The following is a 14967-nucleotide window of genomic DNA, read 5'->3' on the forward strand; positions in this document are numbered from 1 at the left end:
TACCAAGCTGGTTGGTTGGTTGGTTCATGGGAAGGGAAAGGCGCAGTATCTGTCACACTTGCTCTGTGGACACCTGAACCGCGCCGTAAGGGAAGGGATGAAGGTGGGAGTGAAAGTGGATAGAGAGAAAGGGGGGCCGTAGTGGAGGGCTACGGAGTAATTTCGACCACCTGGGGATCTTTAACGTGCACTGACATCGCACAGCACACGGACGCCACTCGATAATTATATATGTACGTGCCAGCATTGACGGATTTGAAATGACAACTGCACTTAATTGTCCTTGTAAGCTGGCACTTAATAGGACATCCATAGATATCAATTTGCAGAACCTCTTTCTTTCTGTGCTGAGCTGGCTGTCGCCGAAGACGCGCTTTGCTCTGTATCCGACATGACCTTACCACCTACAGCCAAAATTGTCATCTGCACCGACGCCCTTCAAGCAACAAGTCTGCTCCAACTCGTCAGTCGGAGTCCAGAAATCTGCCAGAATATACATCGTCTGGTGGGTCACATCTCGCAAACCGTTTGAATTGAGTGGGTCCCATGTGACCTACTCAGTTCACAAAGCTATGCAGATTCTGCAACCCGCCAGGTGACTGTGCCCTCCTCAATGCCACGCTTCCTCAGTATGGATGATGCCACCCTGCTTCTCACAAGAAAGGAGCACCTCCGGCGCCGCACAGATGCTCTTGTCTCACCATGTGCGGTAACCCTCCCCAGTGGTCTTGCCTGTGCAGAGGAGGTTGCGCTATGGAGGATCCGGGTCAGGGTTGCCCTCACACCTGCTGTAACACAAACATGGCCTCAATACCAATATTTATATCAACGTCCAGGATGTCCTGTCTGCAAGTTACAAAATCATGAGGCAGATATTTACCACTTGCTGTGGGTTTGCCCGGCACTGAAACTGACGAGAATTCGGCACCTGACGGCAGTGGGCCTTTCACTGAAAAACCCATCTGCTCACATTGCTTGGATGCAAGGGTCTTATCATAGTTCCCTCTTGAACTTTATTAGAACATCCAGCCTTTTTTCTTTCATTTATTAACCCTTTTAATTTTCTTTCTACACATTCCTTTATGCTCTGTGGTAATAAACAATGTTAGAAAAAAAAATGACGGGAAGGACAACGGCCACATTTCAACTACGTTCCCATTGCCTGTGTATGACATTGTTTACTGCAGTTTATGCACACTGCTCCAAAATAAAAGCACTGTTCAACAAACTTAGCATTTCAAGCATCCAAACAGAGCAGATAACGTTAATTGGCCACCTTTTCGATACATTCTTTTTATGTCCAGCACAATGCAGCAATTCAATGCTAGCATTCCAAGCATGTCTGACAGGGGACACCTACAAATCCTTTTGGCACAAGTCCTCTGCAGCAAGGACATCCCTACCCTGCACTGCAGGCTTTGTAAATGTCCCCTATGTCTGCAGGGTGGTATAGGAATAATGGTCACAAGTGCCTTCTGTTTTGCTTCCATCATACCTAAAAAGCACGAGACAATTATTATACCTTGCAATTGTGAAAGGAAAAATATCTGATCTTGTTATCAAAAGTTAGAGCACAAAAAAACAACCACACACAGACAAACGACACAGCACAAGCGCTCATCACCAACTGCTTTATTGCCGGAAAGTGACACCTTATAGACTTTTTCATGACCCTTGGAGTAACCGGTTTGACTGGGCTGAGAACCAGGTGTGGGGGGAGAATCGGCAGCTTTTTCCTGTGTTATGAGCACAGCCCAGTCTCCAATATGGCAGCGCCCTTTGGCCAATTTTGAAAAGGTCTATATACAGCGAAAAGAGCATGAAAAGAGTGGGGAAAAGTAACATAACAAAAATTGGTAACTGAACTGACAAAGTAGGCACGTAAGTGATTGAAAAGGATGCGTGGCAGGGTTTGATACTACGAAGATTCTCGGCAGAGGTTCAGACCAGAAGGCCCGTGTTAGCTTAGAAGTCATTACGTAAGGAAGCTTGACAGTGAGTGCATCAGGACTCTGTCCGTACCTCTTTTTGATGCTGAACTTCACTACCTACAAGGTGCTAACTGATGAGAACAAAAAAATCGAAAGATAAAATTAAATTTGATTGCTTCTTGCTTGTGTATGCATACTACTTAGTCAGTTTAGTTATCAATTTTTGTTATGTTACTTCTTCCCACTCTTTTCATGCTCTTTTTGCCGTATATAAGGTGCCACCTCCCGCTCTAACTTTTGCGCTCTAACTTTAAAACGTATAATATGCGCCAACTTTCCCAGGAAGAAGTTATACTGAAGTTTATCAAAAGTTGGAGCAATCACAATACTAGCTGTTGTGGGTAGCCAAAAGATCAATTGCCCATGTTGTGGACCTCTTGCAAAGTGCTTGCCCCTAGTTAAAGATGTTCTACAATAAGTGGAGATGGATGTCCTGGAGCTGCAGTCAATTATAAGGTGCCCTTAGAAAGAAGAGCTCCAGTGGATTGTTTAAAGTGCATCAACATCAGAAAACAATGTAGGCATCTTAGCATTTCACCTCCTCTGAAATGCAACTACTGGGGCCGGGATTTGATTCAGCGAGTTTTGGCCATACCACCACATTGTTACCAGTCCTAAAAGCCAAAGCAATATGCTTTAGTTCAAACACTGAGCACTCAAGTACTAACAAGTCAAAAAGTGCCCGCAAAGAGTATCTGAGTTAACAAGAGCAGACAAACAAGCTGCACTGATAGGCCGCTACCCACCGTGCTGTTCACATTACTAGGCATTTAGGTATGAACTTAAAGTGCAGCTGGAGATGGCTTTATATTATACTTAGCATGCTTTATCCATCTTTGAAAGGTTACGTGTACTTGCGCGAAGAAGACGGGACACAAAAAAGGCACCTATACGACATGTACGGGACACAACAAAGGCACATATACTACATGATAGGAGCGCATGTGCCTTTTTTGTGTCCAGTCTTCTTCGCGCAAGTATACGTAACCTTTCAAAGATGAACCAACTCGACCAAACAAGAGTATTACTTTATACACCTGTACTGCCCCCCAGCCAAGTGACCTCAGAGAAATGCATGGAGCTGCATTATCGTGCAAGCTTTTATCTTAGCCTTCGCAAATACTGAAAGGTTGGGATAAACTGAGCATTGCTATATTTCTCAAGAACTTTACAACCTATTCAGGTGCAGCTCTCACTACAATGCAGCTGCTGCATCAGAGCTAGCATATCTAGCTTGTCTTGTCACTCTACATTAAAAGGATAAGAAAAAATTACAAGGGTTCAATGCTTCTGAACCAAATATTCAGCGAAAGCATTAGCTGTGGGTGACCGAGCATTCTCTTTTTCTTCTTCCTCAGCCAACATATAAAGCCCAGCTTTAACCAAGCTTATGAATGTGCCTTAGTGGCCTATAGGGGTAGCGTGAATGCCAGGGTCCTAGCAGGCTGATTCTGACATAACCGTCCCATGTGAAACAAGAGACCCAAGTTCGCAGCTCCTGCCAGCCCATGTGGGGTGTGACGTCACAGCGTCACGTGGGTAAGACGTGGCTACCGGCGCGCTACGCTGACCACTTGAGTTGGTAGCCCAGCTATCACCCTAGTGTCACGTGGGTAAGACGTGGCTACTGCCGAGCTACGCTGAAAGCTCGAAACGTAGAGTAATAGTGCTTTTGCAATAAACAAAAAGGTAGATGCAGGCATTGAATTAAATCACTCCTTGCTCATGACCGTTTACCAAGCAGTTAGAGAGAGATGATGCATGATGAGTCCAACTTTCTTGGTCCTGTCCCATCATCTTGTTTCAATTGTTTCAACACAGGCAAGGGTCAGTTTTCAAAGAGCTAGATCATGAGACCACATGGCATGGCAGTACCAACTCGGGTTCTACTTTTGTGATGAAAGGGTGACAAAATTCCAGCCCTGCAGGACCCTAGGATCCTAAACTAGACACACTACTCTTTGGTCATGAAGACGCGCTTGTACAATTTGTTTAAAGCTGGTATTTATATTTCTGTTGGGTGGCCTGTCCCATAATGCAGTGGCTTACGACTGTATGGGTGGGATAACAGAGGCGCAAATTAAAAGAATAGTAAAGTAAGTAATGAAGGGCAAGTACACAAATCAGGATTCACAAGGGGATCCTGCAAATGGAGGTCATTAAGGCTGTTGTGTCATATCATTAAAGGCAACGCTCAAGTATCTCCCAATCTTTTGCAGTCGACAGAACATAGAAAAGTGATTGAGAACATGCAGATAGACAGCAAGATACGCATTACGGCCTAGGCAGGGCCTGCTGTGCATGCCCGAACCATCTCTTGCTGCTAGTTGAGCGCCAGAGTGTATCCAGAACTACAGTGCACAGTATCTTCACAGGGAAATGACTTCCTTCTAAAATATATCAGTGGTCAAAGTAACATGCAAGAAAACACTGCAATGGAATTAATGGAAACGTGCACTTTCCACTACAGCTATGTGTAACGAACTGCACTGAAACTTGCAAAGCTGAGCACAGGACCTCACCCTGCTTCCATCAAATAATGCTTCGTCTAACAGCTACAGGGCACTTGTTTATTCCGAATGCTGCTGCCATGAAAGACGCGATGGCACAGGGAATGATATGGAAGAACAAGACGCCACTTCAGGGCTTTCCTCGACTGCCCAGGCGCTGGGGGTCCTGGGACGGGTAGTGGATGGGTGCGCGCATGTGTGGGGGAGGAGGAACGGTTCCTGGAGGCGCCAAAACGGGCGGCGGTGGAAGTGGAGGCGGAGCCACCTCTCCTGGGGGCGCCAGGAACGCTGTCGGCGGCGGCGGTGGCGGGAACGCTACAGGCGGCGGCGGGTGCATGGGGGGCAGGTTGAAGTAGTTGTTGGCGAGCTCGTCCGGCGGCAGCGGTAGAGCCCCGGGTAGGCCCGGTACGGGCTCCAGTGGCGGGCCGGTGCGGCCTACGACGCCTTCCTCGTGACCCGAGGGCATCACCTGGCGCGCGAGTGGCCGCCCCCACTTGATGATTAGCCGGCGGCCGGCAAGGATGAGCTTGTTGAAGGTTTTCTCGGCAGCCAGTTCGGCGCTGACGCGGTTGGTGAACTGCACGAAGGCGCACTGCTGCTTCGCCAGCATGGTGACGCTCCGTATCTCACCGTACTGGTAGAAATGGTCGCGCAGATCCTTCTCCGTAACGCGATCGCCCAGATTTCCGACGTACAGGGTGGTGATCGAGGTGTCCTCGGGCGGCTCCAGCTTGGGCATGGCGGCTGCGCGGCGAAGCAGCTTGTCGGCGACCGGGTCGTTGACGCCGTAGTAGCGGTCGCGGATGTTCTGGTCTGCCAAGGGGTCGTCGGGGTCTGTGGGTTTCTCGTGACGGTACGGGCACTCTTCGCCGCGCTTGCACTCGCCTTTCACCCAGAAGCTACAGATGTGCGGCCGGTTCCGCTTGTAGTAAGGCGTCGTGCGCGCTAGCTTCATAAGCAAGTCGCTAGGGCTCTGTGCTTTGGCCAGAGCACCGTACGGTTGGCTGGGGTCACCGTCGGCGACGGCTCGCTCCATGTTCTGCGAGTAGTACTCCTTGTTTACGTCCGACTTGGGCATGTCGTCGCGCAGGCTGAGCGCGTTGTCCCGGACCTGCACCGGCAGGCCGTAGTCCAGATCAAGCAAGCACGTCTGGCATACGTTTTTCAGTTTGCTGCACGTCTGACAGACCTCGGTCTTCTTGAATCGCATCCGGCCGCCGGGACACCATCGGAAAACTGTGAAGGGGCGAGAGCAGATCTTGCACTCCTTGCCGTATCGTTCCTTGGTCATACGCACATACGGGTTGTCGCCCAAACATGTTTGACAAAGAATGGGAAACTCTGCTTCTTCCCAATTGAGACGATTATATGTGTTCGCACTTTTCGACGTCGCCATTTTGCGCCTTTCGCGTCGTTCCAATGTTGCTATCCAGGGACAGCCCTGCCCACCGTATCTGCTGGCAATTTTCTTGAAACCACTTTAAATGCGCAAAAAGTATGTAGTTTGTAATGAATGTTTTGAACTATGTGGCAATAAAAGTACTAATTATGACATGTAGACGACACAAACACTGTCTAAGGTACGCCAAGAGCTGCTAAGCGCAAAGCCTCAAACAAAAAAAGAAAAACAAAATGCACGTGGAGAAAAGAAGTGTTTCGAGTCACCGTAAGCACAGACCAAAGCAATCCATTCCTTCCAAGCGCGTGTTCAGAAGGATTGAGAAGGTATGAAGCCGTATCCTATTTCGTTTACCATAAATTGGCACTTTGTGTGTTGTCCTGCGCTAATTTCATGCCAGTGTAATTCGCTTCACGGTAATATAACGTAGTAATTAGAAAAGCAGCTGCTCGTGCGCTTGGCGCCACTCGCGGTCGTTGACGAATTCATTCATTCGCGTTTTGTAGTTTCGCCGCATGGCCAATTTCACTTTGCCAGTTCTCGCGCTCTGTATTTATAAGCTTTGCAAATGCTTGTAATGAAGAACAGGCGGGGTCATTGCAGGAAGGTTTTCATCGAGAAAACATGAAACACGGAATAGGCTGCCTCGTGGTAAAGGTTTCCGCGCGGATGTGTTGAACAAAGCTTGCAGCCGAACAAAGCTTGCATAATGCAACTTGGCGCGTAACTCCTGTTTTTTTTTTTTCCTTCCTGTTGAGAAACTGTTCTTCGTAGCGGCGGCTCCTTTATGCGCGATTAGCGGGAGCTGTCAGCGATTGGGCTGTATGCATGCAAGGCGCAGCAATCTTACGCGGCGCGTGAGTGCGACGAAACGCTGTTACGAAGCCACGTAATCGTACTGGTTGGTGCTGATCACCGTATTCACGCGTGCAGCTGCACGCGCCGAATGCAAAGTGGAGACAGCGTTTGCGGGAACCCGTTTTCACTTGGCTTTGCGTCGTGCGATATCGAGGAAGAGGATGACCTCAGACACCGGTATCTTTCGTGTGGTATCGAAAAAGGGCTGTTACGCTGCGTTTCGCACTTCCGATGCTCGGCGCAGTGCCCAATTTGCCGCGGTTGATCAGTTCATCTGACGTGAACGCTTAGCGTTCAGGATATTCATTTCAGGACTGTAGCGGTATAGGGAGCGTTTTAACTGTTATTGACCATGCGTGGTTTTCCGTGGCCGTCGTCATCCGCAGAGGTAACGAACAGGCTAAGTGGCGACGTTCTGCCTGCAGCTTTCCTCTCTAATTTTTTTTTTTCATCTCTAACAAAGCACGCAAACTGCAGATAGGTTGTTAGGAATTTCAAGCAGTTAAGGAGTCGTTTTCTGATTTCGTGAGGCCATTTGGTGTCTACATTCAGTGGGCTTGTTCAGACTGGCTTGTGTTCAATATCTTTGTGCATGCATACTCTTTATCTTCTTATTTATTTTGCTCCCTGGTTTGTAACTCTGCCTCGTAGAACAGTGTGCCTCCCCCATCTTGTAGTAATGTCCTCCATGTATTTAGTTTGGCAGGTGTCAGCTGGGAGAACCTCCTTTTGGTACTGATTTCAATCTGAGCCGTGGTGCCTCTGTAGCCTTGGCTGTTAGCTACGGTTCCCAGCCATGGTGGCCATAATCTCATGCAGACAAAATACAAAAATATCTTTATGTGATATGCAACATTAGTACATATTAATGAATCCTAAGTGGTTTGAACCGATGCAGAGCGTTCCACTGTGGCATCTCTTAATATCGCACATGTCAGTTTGAAAAATAGCCCCCCCCCCTAAGAAGAAATAACCATGTGAACCTTTCTTCTAGACAGCACTTGCATGAGATGTGTGTGACAAAAAATATTCTTGAAGGGGAATTCGCTAAAAGGTTTTTCCGGCATTTGTGAATAAGGGCCCTTCCTATAGGTGTCCAGTTAGCATTGTTCGGCACTACCCTCTCCTTACAAGCTTCTTTGTTCTCTCCACTTACCTGACTCGGTTGCTTCCAGCAGCCTTGTCTTGATGTCCACTCAGTTACCCTGTTCGTTATCTGCTATCAATGTTACATGGCCATTTCCACCTCATTTTTGGTGATATGCCTGTGACGTGTTTATTTTTCCTCTGTGCTGCAATTTCATAAAGGTGTAGTTTTTTTTTTTATTGACAATAGCGAATGCTTTGTTAATAGCCAGCTCCGATTTTCCCTTTGCATAACATTTGCAAAGTGATGAGTACTGACCAACGAATACCCCATTTTATAAGGCAGGGAAAATTGAAGTGCTCTCAAAAGCCAAGCACTGTTCATCACACCTTACTTTAGTTATCCTCCTCTGGGCTGTTAATACACCACAAGGGGCAGTGTTTTGATCCTTAGCTACTGGTCAGGTGCATGTTTGCTTTAGTATAACGGAACCTGCAATTTTACACAATGCCATTTTCTGCCTGCATCACTAATGGCCAGTGAAAACAAAAAGTCACAAGTGTGCATACGCAGAATGTTATGCCCAGGCCTGAGCGAGACTGCAATGTATTTCGCCACTTTCCTGCTAACGCCAATTTGTATATGCTGTGGATGTCATTGGTCAGCAGAAAAGACTTGTGCCAACATGCTTTTGCATGTGGTCAGCACACTTTGCATAGGAAGGACTGATGGAATGAAACCTGTTGTGTATGCATAACCTGAGAGGGGGGGGGGGGGAGCTTCTGGCAGGTTCGGCCAAAGCTGTTTTTAAAACACACCGTGTAGGGACTTAGTTTTGACCACAATTTTGGGCCATCACCCTACTTGTTTATGAACATAGCTGTTTGCAGGTACTATTGCTATCCGAAAAAGAAGCATGCAAAGAGTGTACTTATAATCACGCTTACGCAGCACAACGAATACCCCATTTTATAAGGCAGGGAAAATTGAAGTGCTCTCAAAAGCCAAGCACTGTTCATCACACCTTACTTTTGTTATCCTCTTCTGGGCTGTTAATACACCACAAGGGGCAGTGTTTTGATCCTTAGCTACTGGTCAGGTGCATGTTTGCTTTAGTATAACGGAACCTGCAATTTTGTACACAATGCCATTTTCTCCCTGCATCACTAATGGACAGTGAAAACAAAAAGTCACAAGTGTGCATACGCAGAATGTTTTGCCCAGGCCTCAGCGAGACTGCAATGTATTTCGCCACTTTCCTGCTAACGCCAATTTGTATATGCTGTGGATGTCATTGGTCAGCAGAAAAGACTTGTGCCAACATGCTTTTGCATGTGGTCAGCACACTTTGCATAGGAAGGACTGATGGAATGAAACCTGTTGTGTATGCATAACCTGAGAGGGGGGGGGGGGGGGGAGCTTCTGGCAGGTTCGGCCAAAGCTGTTTTTAAAACACACCGTGTAGGGACTTAGTTTTGACCACAATTTTGGGCCATCACCCTACTTGTTTATGAACATAGCTGTTTGCAGGTACTATTGCTATCCGAAAAAGAAGCATGCAAAGAGTGTACTTATAGTCACGCTTACGCAGCACAACGAATACCCCATTTTATAAGGCAGGGAAAATCGAAGTGCTCTCAAAAGCCGAGCACTGTTCATCACACTTTACTTTTGTTATCCTCTTCTGGGCTGTTAATACATCACGTGGAGCAGTGTTTTCATCCTTAGCTACTGGTCAGGTGCATGTTTGCTTTAGTATAACGGAACCTGCAATTTTGTACACAATGCCATTTTCTCCCTGCATCACTAATGGACAGTGAAAACAAAAAGTCACAAGTGTGCATACGCAGAATGTTATGCCCAGGCCTCAGCGAGACTGCAATGTATTTCGCCACTTTCCTGCTAACGCCAATTTGTATATGCTGTGGATGTCATTGGTCAGCAGAAAAGACTTGTGCCAACAAGCTTTTGCATGTGGTCAGCACACTTTGCATAGGAAAGACTGATGGAATGAAACCTGTTGTGTATGCATAACCTGAGGGGGGGGGGGGGGGGGGGGAGCTTCTGGCAGGCAGGTACTATTGCTATCCGAAAAAGAAGCATGCAAAAAGTGTACTGATAGTCACGCTTACGCAGCACAATTGTCAGCTAACTGCAAATAGTTGCAAAGGTACGGAAACACCAATGATAGCAGAAAGAGCCCTTGGCACGCATGGGACGGTAGCCTCGTTAATGCATTGTAATAAATGTTTCATCTGAAAGCACATTGAATATGATGCAAATAGGTCCACTCAATAATGCATAGTAATACCAGACATGCAGCAAATATGGTAGTTTAAGCAGTTCTCAACATTGGTACGTTTAGCTGAGGTTTAGCAGTTTAGCTTCTGCCATAAGCGGAAATAGAGTTACCATAATGCAACAACCTATCCATGTAATTGCACAAACTCCGACATTTACGAACAGATGCTGGTAGGAGCATTATGGGATAGAATTTGTTTTGCTTTCAGTTAATTAGTTTTGGTCACTTGTGTTCATAGCTTTATGCTTACCAGCACTATGTGTGTATCCTCTCTCTATCTCTCTATCTTTGTCCTTGCGCTGTTTAAATCCATCAAGCTCTATGCTGTTTAGGAGAGACTGAAATTGTCTCATAGCGTGTGCTGCCGCAATCATTGCACCAAACAGGTCTTGATTCATTTCGGCCAGGCCAACTTGTGCAAGTGGAATACGCTCGCTTGAAGTTGCTCTCTGTTTGTAGATGGTGTGTTCGAAGAACACACTGCTAGCTGAATACATTCCCTCCCTGGCAGCAGTTTCAAAGGCACAAAATGCAGTTTACAAAAAAAGAACCAATTAGTTATTGAGGAGGTATAAATAATTTGTTTTACTATAGCAAGAAGTAAAATATTAAAAAATAGTTAGGAAATTATCATGTATACAACTAATGTCGCAAGACATTATGTGGCACTGTAGAGATTCCATTTTCATTCTGTTTATTGTTTGTGAGCAGCTGGTAAGGAGAGCATGTGCTAGGCACGTCAATCGGATTGTGAAATAAGTCACAACAATCGCTGTGGGAACTTAGTGGTGACTACTAGTACCGAACAATGCCAAAGTAATCAACTTACAGATAGGTGGGCCAAAGAAGCAATGCAGTGCATTTTGTATATTTGGAAATATATTATTGCAGTCATTCTGATATTTGTGCCTTTTTTATTGGTATTTACTTCATTTTATGCGTAATGATTAAACAAAATATTTTTTATGACCTTGAAAGACCATTTAAATAGCTACATTTTATCAGTCTTCTGTTTCTATGATCATGAAAGTGTGAACACCAAAAAAAAAAATTTAGATATGCGAGTCATAACTTCAAAGGTAAAAAAAAAAGGGCATTCTCTTTCTACAGAATTTTGCATTTTCTGAAATTTTTTAACTACGGTTTCTTCTTTTATATACCTGTGACCTTTGAACTTCTGATCATTTGTTCCCGACAGAAGTTCGCTCTTTAAATGTTTTTCTTATGTGTGACTCTCAGGCCAAATATTATTTACATATATAAAAGAGAATTTGTTGCTACATTGTGGCATACGTAGCACTAATGTTGTTTAAATACTTCATGTAGTGTAAAAGAATTCTTCATACCTCAGAAAGCGTTTTTTCGTCGCCGTGAAAGTTACCTTAGTATAAATTTCCAGAGTCACTGTGGTCTAGCAAGCCGCACAAGGAACTCTTTTCTTCTGAATCTCAACTTTTGTATTGCACTCACTAATTGGGAGCTTCAACACTCATTTTGTTTTTCGATTCATACAACACAGTGCCATTTACCTTACAGGTATACGGTAACAAGAGATACACTTGTAGGTTCTGAAAATAGCACTCGCCAGTTCTCATCATTGCTCCAGTGAAGTGGAGTCGCTTGGCTTCATTTTATTGCTTCAGGCTCTTAATATCATGACGCACATGTAGGTCTGCTTTTGGAGATCCCTGATGCAAAAGTTTGGCAATGGGTGGCATTACCAGTGATCATACTCTATTCCATCAGCTGCCCACATAATTTACCACTCCAAAGTGATGGTCACAATAGGTGGTGCTTAGGTAACAAAATTTGTGAGGAACACTTAAGCTCTACATTTAAGGGTATGAAGCAATAATTTTAACGGCTCCCGTTTGCCAGCTCTCCTTGTGGACCCTCGTTCGCGTACATGGACTTTGATATTTGCATAAGTACTAATTTCTCAGTTTGCTTCTGTAATACATATCACATCCTCTTGCAAATACGCTCACATGTGAAAGGCTACTCAACAGATCTGTGAAGCCCTGCCTGACTAAGCTGTACAGATGTGCCTGCGTGGCCTAAGGGTTGCGTATCGGACTCCGAATGCAAGGGTCCCGGAAGGTTGGTAGTTCTGATCTCACCCTCCCTTCTATAAAGAGAGGCCTCAGTTACCAGCTCCTGCCAAATGTCTGTGTCATTTGGCCGTGTGACGTTTGGGAACCCTACACCTGGTCAGTGTTTGTCGATGTCAGCCACCAAATACCACCTCTCAGATAAAGCTCTGCCCTTGATTTCATGCTCACAACACCGACGCTAGATTTTCTGGAGAATAGGGCCTTTAATGCTTTCGCATATAAAGAAAAGATGGCGGTCAGAGCTGGAGTGAACCTTTTTATCAACTGTTGTCACAACAAGCAATTTTTGCACGATGGCCGTTTGCTGCCAAGTTCTTAGTCAAGCAAATTACATTGTCTGACCTCCTTAAATTGTTCCTTGGTCAGGTAAGTTGCCTTTGTGTAAACTATGTGCAAATGGGAGGCGTGTTTCCGTGTGGGAAACCTTACGAACCTTAGAGCACGAACTTGTTAGATGCAGTGTCAGTGATAACTTATGCCGTCAAGGCTTGCAGAAAGGCATGCACCTGTTCTTTTGGTTCCTACCTGTGGAGTGAATAGCGTACGAGGACATTGTTCGGAACATGGTCCTCAGTGATATGCACTCCAGCCTGTGCATACTTGCGCTTTGCGTGCACACTTCGTTCATGACTTGCTAGCTATTTTGTCGCCAAATCATCATCATCATCATCATCATCAGCCTGATTATACCCACTGCAGGGCGAAGGCCTCTCCCATATTTCTCCACTTAACCCGGTTCTGTGCTAGCTGCATCCACTTGACCCCTGCGAACTTCTTAATCTCATCCGCCCACCTAACTTTCTGTCTCCCCCTGCTACGCTTTCCTTCCCTTGGAATCCAGTTTGTTACCCTCAGCGACCATCGGTTATCCTCTCTTCGCACTACATGTCCTGCCCATGTCCATTTCTTCTTTTTAATTTCCACTAGAATGTCATTAACTTGAGTTATTTCTCTGACCCACTCTGCACGCTTTCTATCTCTTAATGTTACCCCTACCATTTTTCGTTCCATAGCCCTCTGGGTTGTCCTCAACTTAAGTAGAACTCTCTTGGTTAGCCTCCACGTTTCAGCCCCATAGGTGAGTACAGGCAAGATGCAACTGTTGTACACTTTCCTCTTGAGCGATACCGGTAAGCTGCTAGTCATAATCTGCGAGTGCTTGCCAAATGCGCTCCATCCCAATCTTATTCTTCTTGATATTTCCTTTTCATGGTCTGGATCTGCGGTTACTACCTGTCCTAAGTAGACATATTCGCCTACTATTTCCAGTATTTCGCTACCTAATGTAAACTGCTGTTCCTTCCCGAGGCTGTTGAACATTACCTTAGTCTTCTGCATATTGATTTTCAAGCCTACCATTCTACTTTTTCTGTCTAGGTCATCAATCATTATTTGCAGTTCATCCCCCGAGTTGCTTAGCAAGGCAATGTCATCAGCAAATCGCAGATTACTGAGGTATTCTCCATCTACCCTTATCCCTAACTGCTCCCATTCCAAGTCTCTGAATACTTCCTCTAAACAAGCTGTGAATAGTACTGGGGAGATTGTGTCTCCTTGCCTAACACCTTTCTTTATGGGAATTTTATTGCTTTCTTTATGTAGAACTATGGTTGCTGTGCAGCCACTATATATATCTTCCAGCACTTTCACGTACGGCTCGTCTACCCCCTGATTTCGCAATGCCTGCATCACCGCCGAGGTTTCAACTGAGTCAAATGCTTTTTCGCCAAATGGTGTGCGCCTTATGTTCTTGCAGGGATGGTGTCGCATGTGCAGCCGCCTGGACGGAGCTCGTCACTGTACCACATGCTGGAGGATAGTCAGGCGGCTATCTTCTGCTGCTGCTGTGAGGTGCCATCACCCGGCTGCGCTCGGCGCACTGCCTCTTCCTCTCCTCCTCCGACATCGCCAGCAGCTGACACAGACAGCCCCGACTCACTGCCCTCCTCCCCCGCCTCCTCCTCCTCACTGGACGCTGTGCCAGCTGTCACGTGAGAGCTTCTTTTGGCCACTGAAATAGCACGGGAGAGAGTCTGATGGGCCGGGAATGCTGTTAGCCCCCCCCCTGTTTCTGTCCTTCCCTGGGCATCCTCTGTGACACGCATAGGTGTCAGGGTTGCGTGTTGTGGGCCGTAGAAACTGTGCACCTCATTCACTGGCAGGTCCCTTTCCCTTTTCTATAGGAGGCTCTTGCGGCACCTTCATGTGTGTGTCGAAGGAAAGAATGGGAGAAGTGATGGTAGCATGTGGTACAGTCACAACACGGTTCACCGTTGAGAGGTGCTCAAGATAGCTGCTCCACGCTAGGCCTGTTTTGTGATTGAAAAGAGCCTCAGAGACAAAGGAACTGTGCCAGCAATGAAAGCATTTGCACTGTGCTTTAAGATGGTGAAGTTGCCATATTTTCACAAGTATAATATTTTGGGTGCAGCGGTGGCGTAGCGGCAGAACATCTGCTTCGCATGCAAGAGGACTGGGGCTCAAATCCCGGTGCCGCGCAATTCTCCACCGGATGAAAAAAAAAAAAAAAATCCCCGTGTCGATGGAATTGCATACACAGGTTTGGGGTGCGACCTTATGCCGGTGAACACCTCCGGCAACGCACTCCCTCACCAGAACAAGGTCGATGGAATTGCATACACAGGTTTGGGGTGCGACCTTATGCCGGTGAACACCTCCGGCAACGCACTCCCTCACCAGAACAAG

At 46.2% G+C, this 14967-nt stretch overlaps 2 protein-coding genes across 5 annotated transcripts in view; one reads left to right on the forward strand and one right to left on the reverse strand.

Annotated features, from left to right (window-relative positions):
- Positions 1-1268: 1268 nt before the first annotated feature.
- On the reverse strand, positions 1269-6073 carry LOC146200645 (pre-mRNA-splicing factor RBM22). Its single transcript, XM_084595588.1, has one exon. The coding sequence runs from the start codon at positions 5895-5897 to the stop codon at positions 4632-4634; it is 1266 nt and encodes a 421-aa protein (XP_084451714.1). The 5' UTR covers positions 5898-6073; the 3' UTR covers positions 1269-4631.
- An 11-nt stretch (positions 6074-6084) lies between these two features.
- Positions 6085-14967, forward strand: part of LOC146200646 (tubulin monoglutamylase TTLL4-like) — a 133786-nt gene continuing 124903 nt past the window's right edge. The window contains exons 1-2 of one of the 4 annotated variants that reach the window (XM_084595584.1): positions 6085-6226; positions 14018-14252. In XM_084595584.1, coding sequence (XP_084451710.1) covers positions 14020-14252 — 233 coding nt within the window. In that variant the 5' untranslated portion in view covers positions 6085-6226; positions 14018-14019. Of the gene's footprint in view, positions 6227-6765; positions 6936-7126; positions 7147-14017; positions 14253-14967 lie in introns of those variants that run through there. The other 3 variants (XM_084595586.1, XM_084595583.1, XM_084595585.1) reach the window with 3 other exon arrangements.

Source organism: Amblyomma maculatum, chromosome 2 (assembly GCF_055883805.1).
Source record: "Amblyomma maculatum isolate TAMU_Amacu chromosome 2, ASM5588380v1, whole genome shotgun sequence".
NCBI classification, from domain to species: Eukaryota; Metazoa; Arthropoda; class Arachnida; order Ixodida; family Ixodidae; genus Amblyomma; species Amblyomma maculatum.

Excerpts from the sequence above, each read along its gene's own strand:
- LOC146200645 (XM_084595588.1), bottom strand. The coding sequence starts at position 5,897 with ATGGCGACGTCGAAAAGTGCGAACACATATAATCGTCTCAATTGGGAA.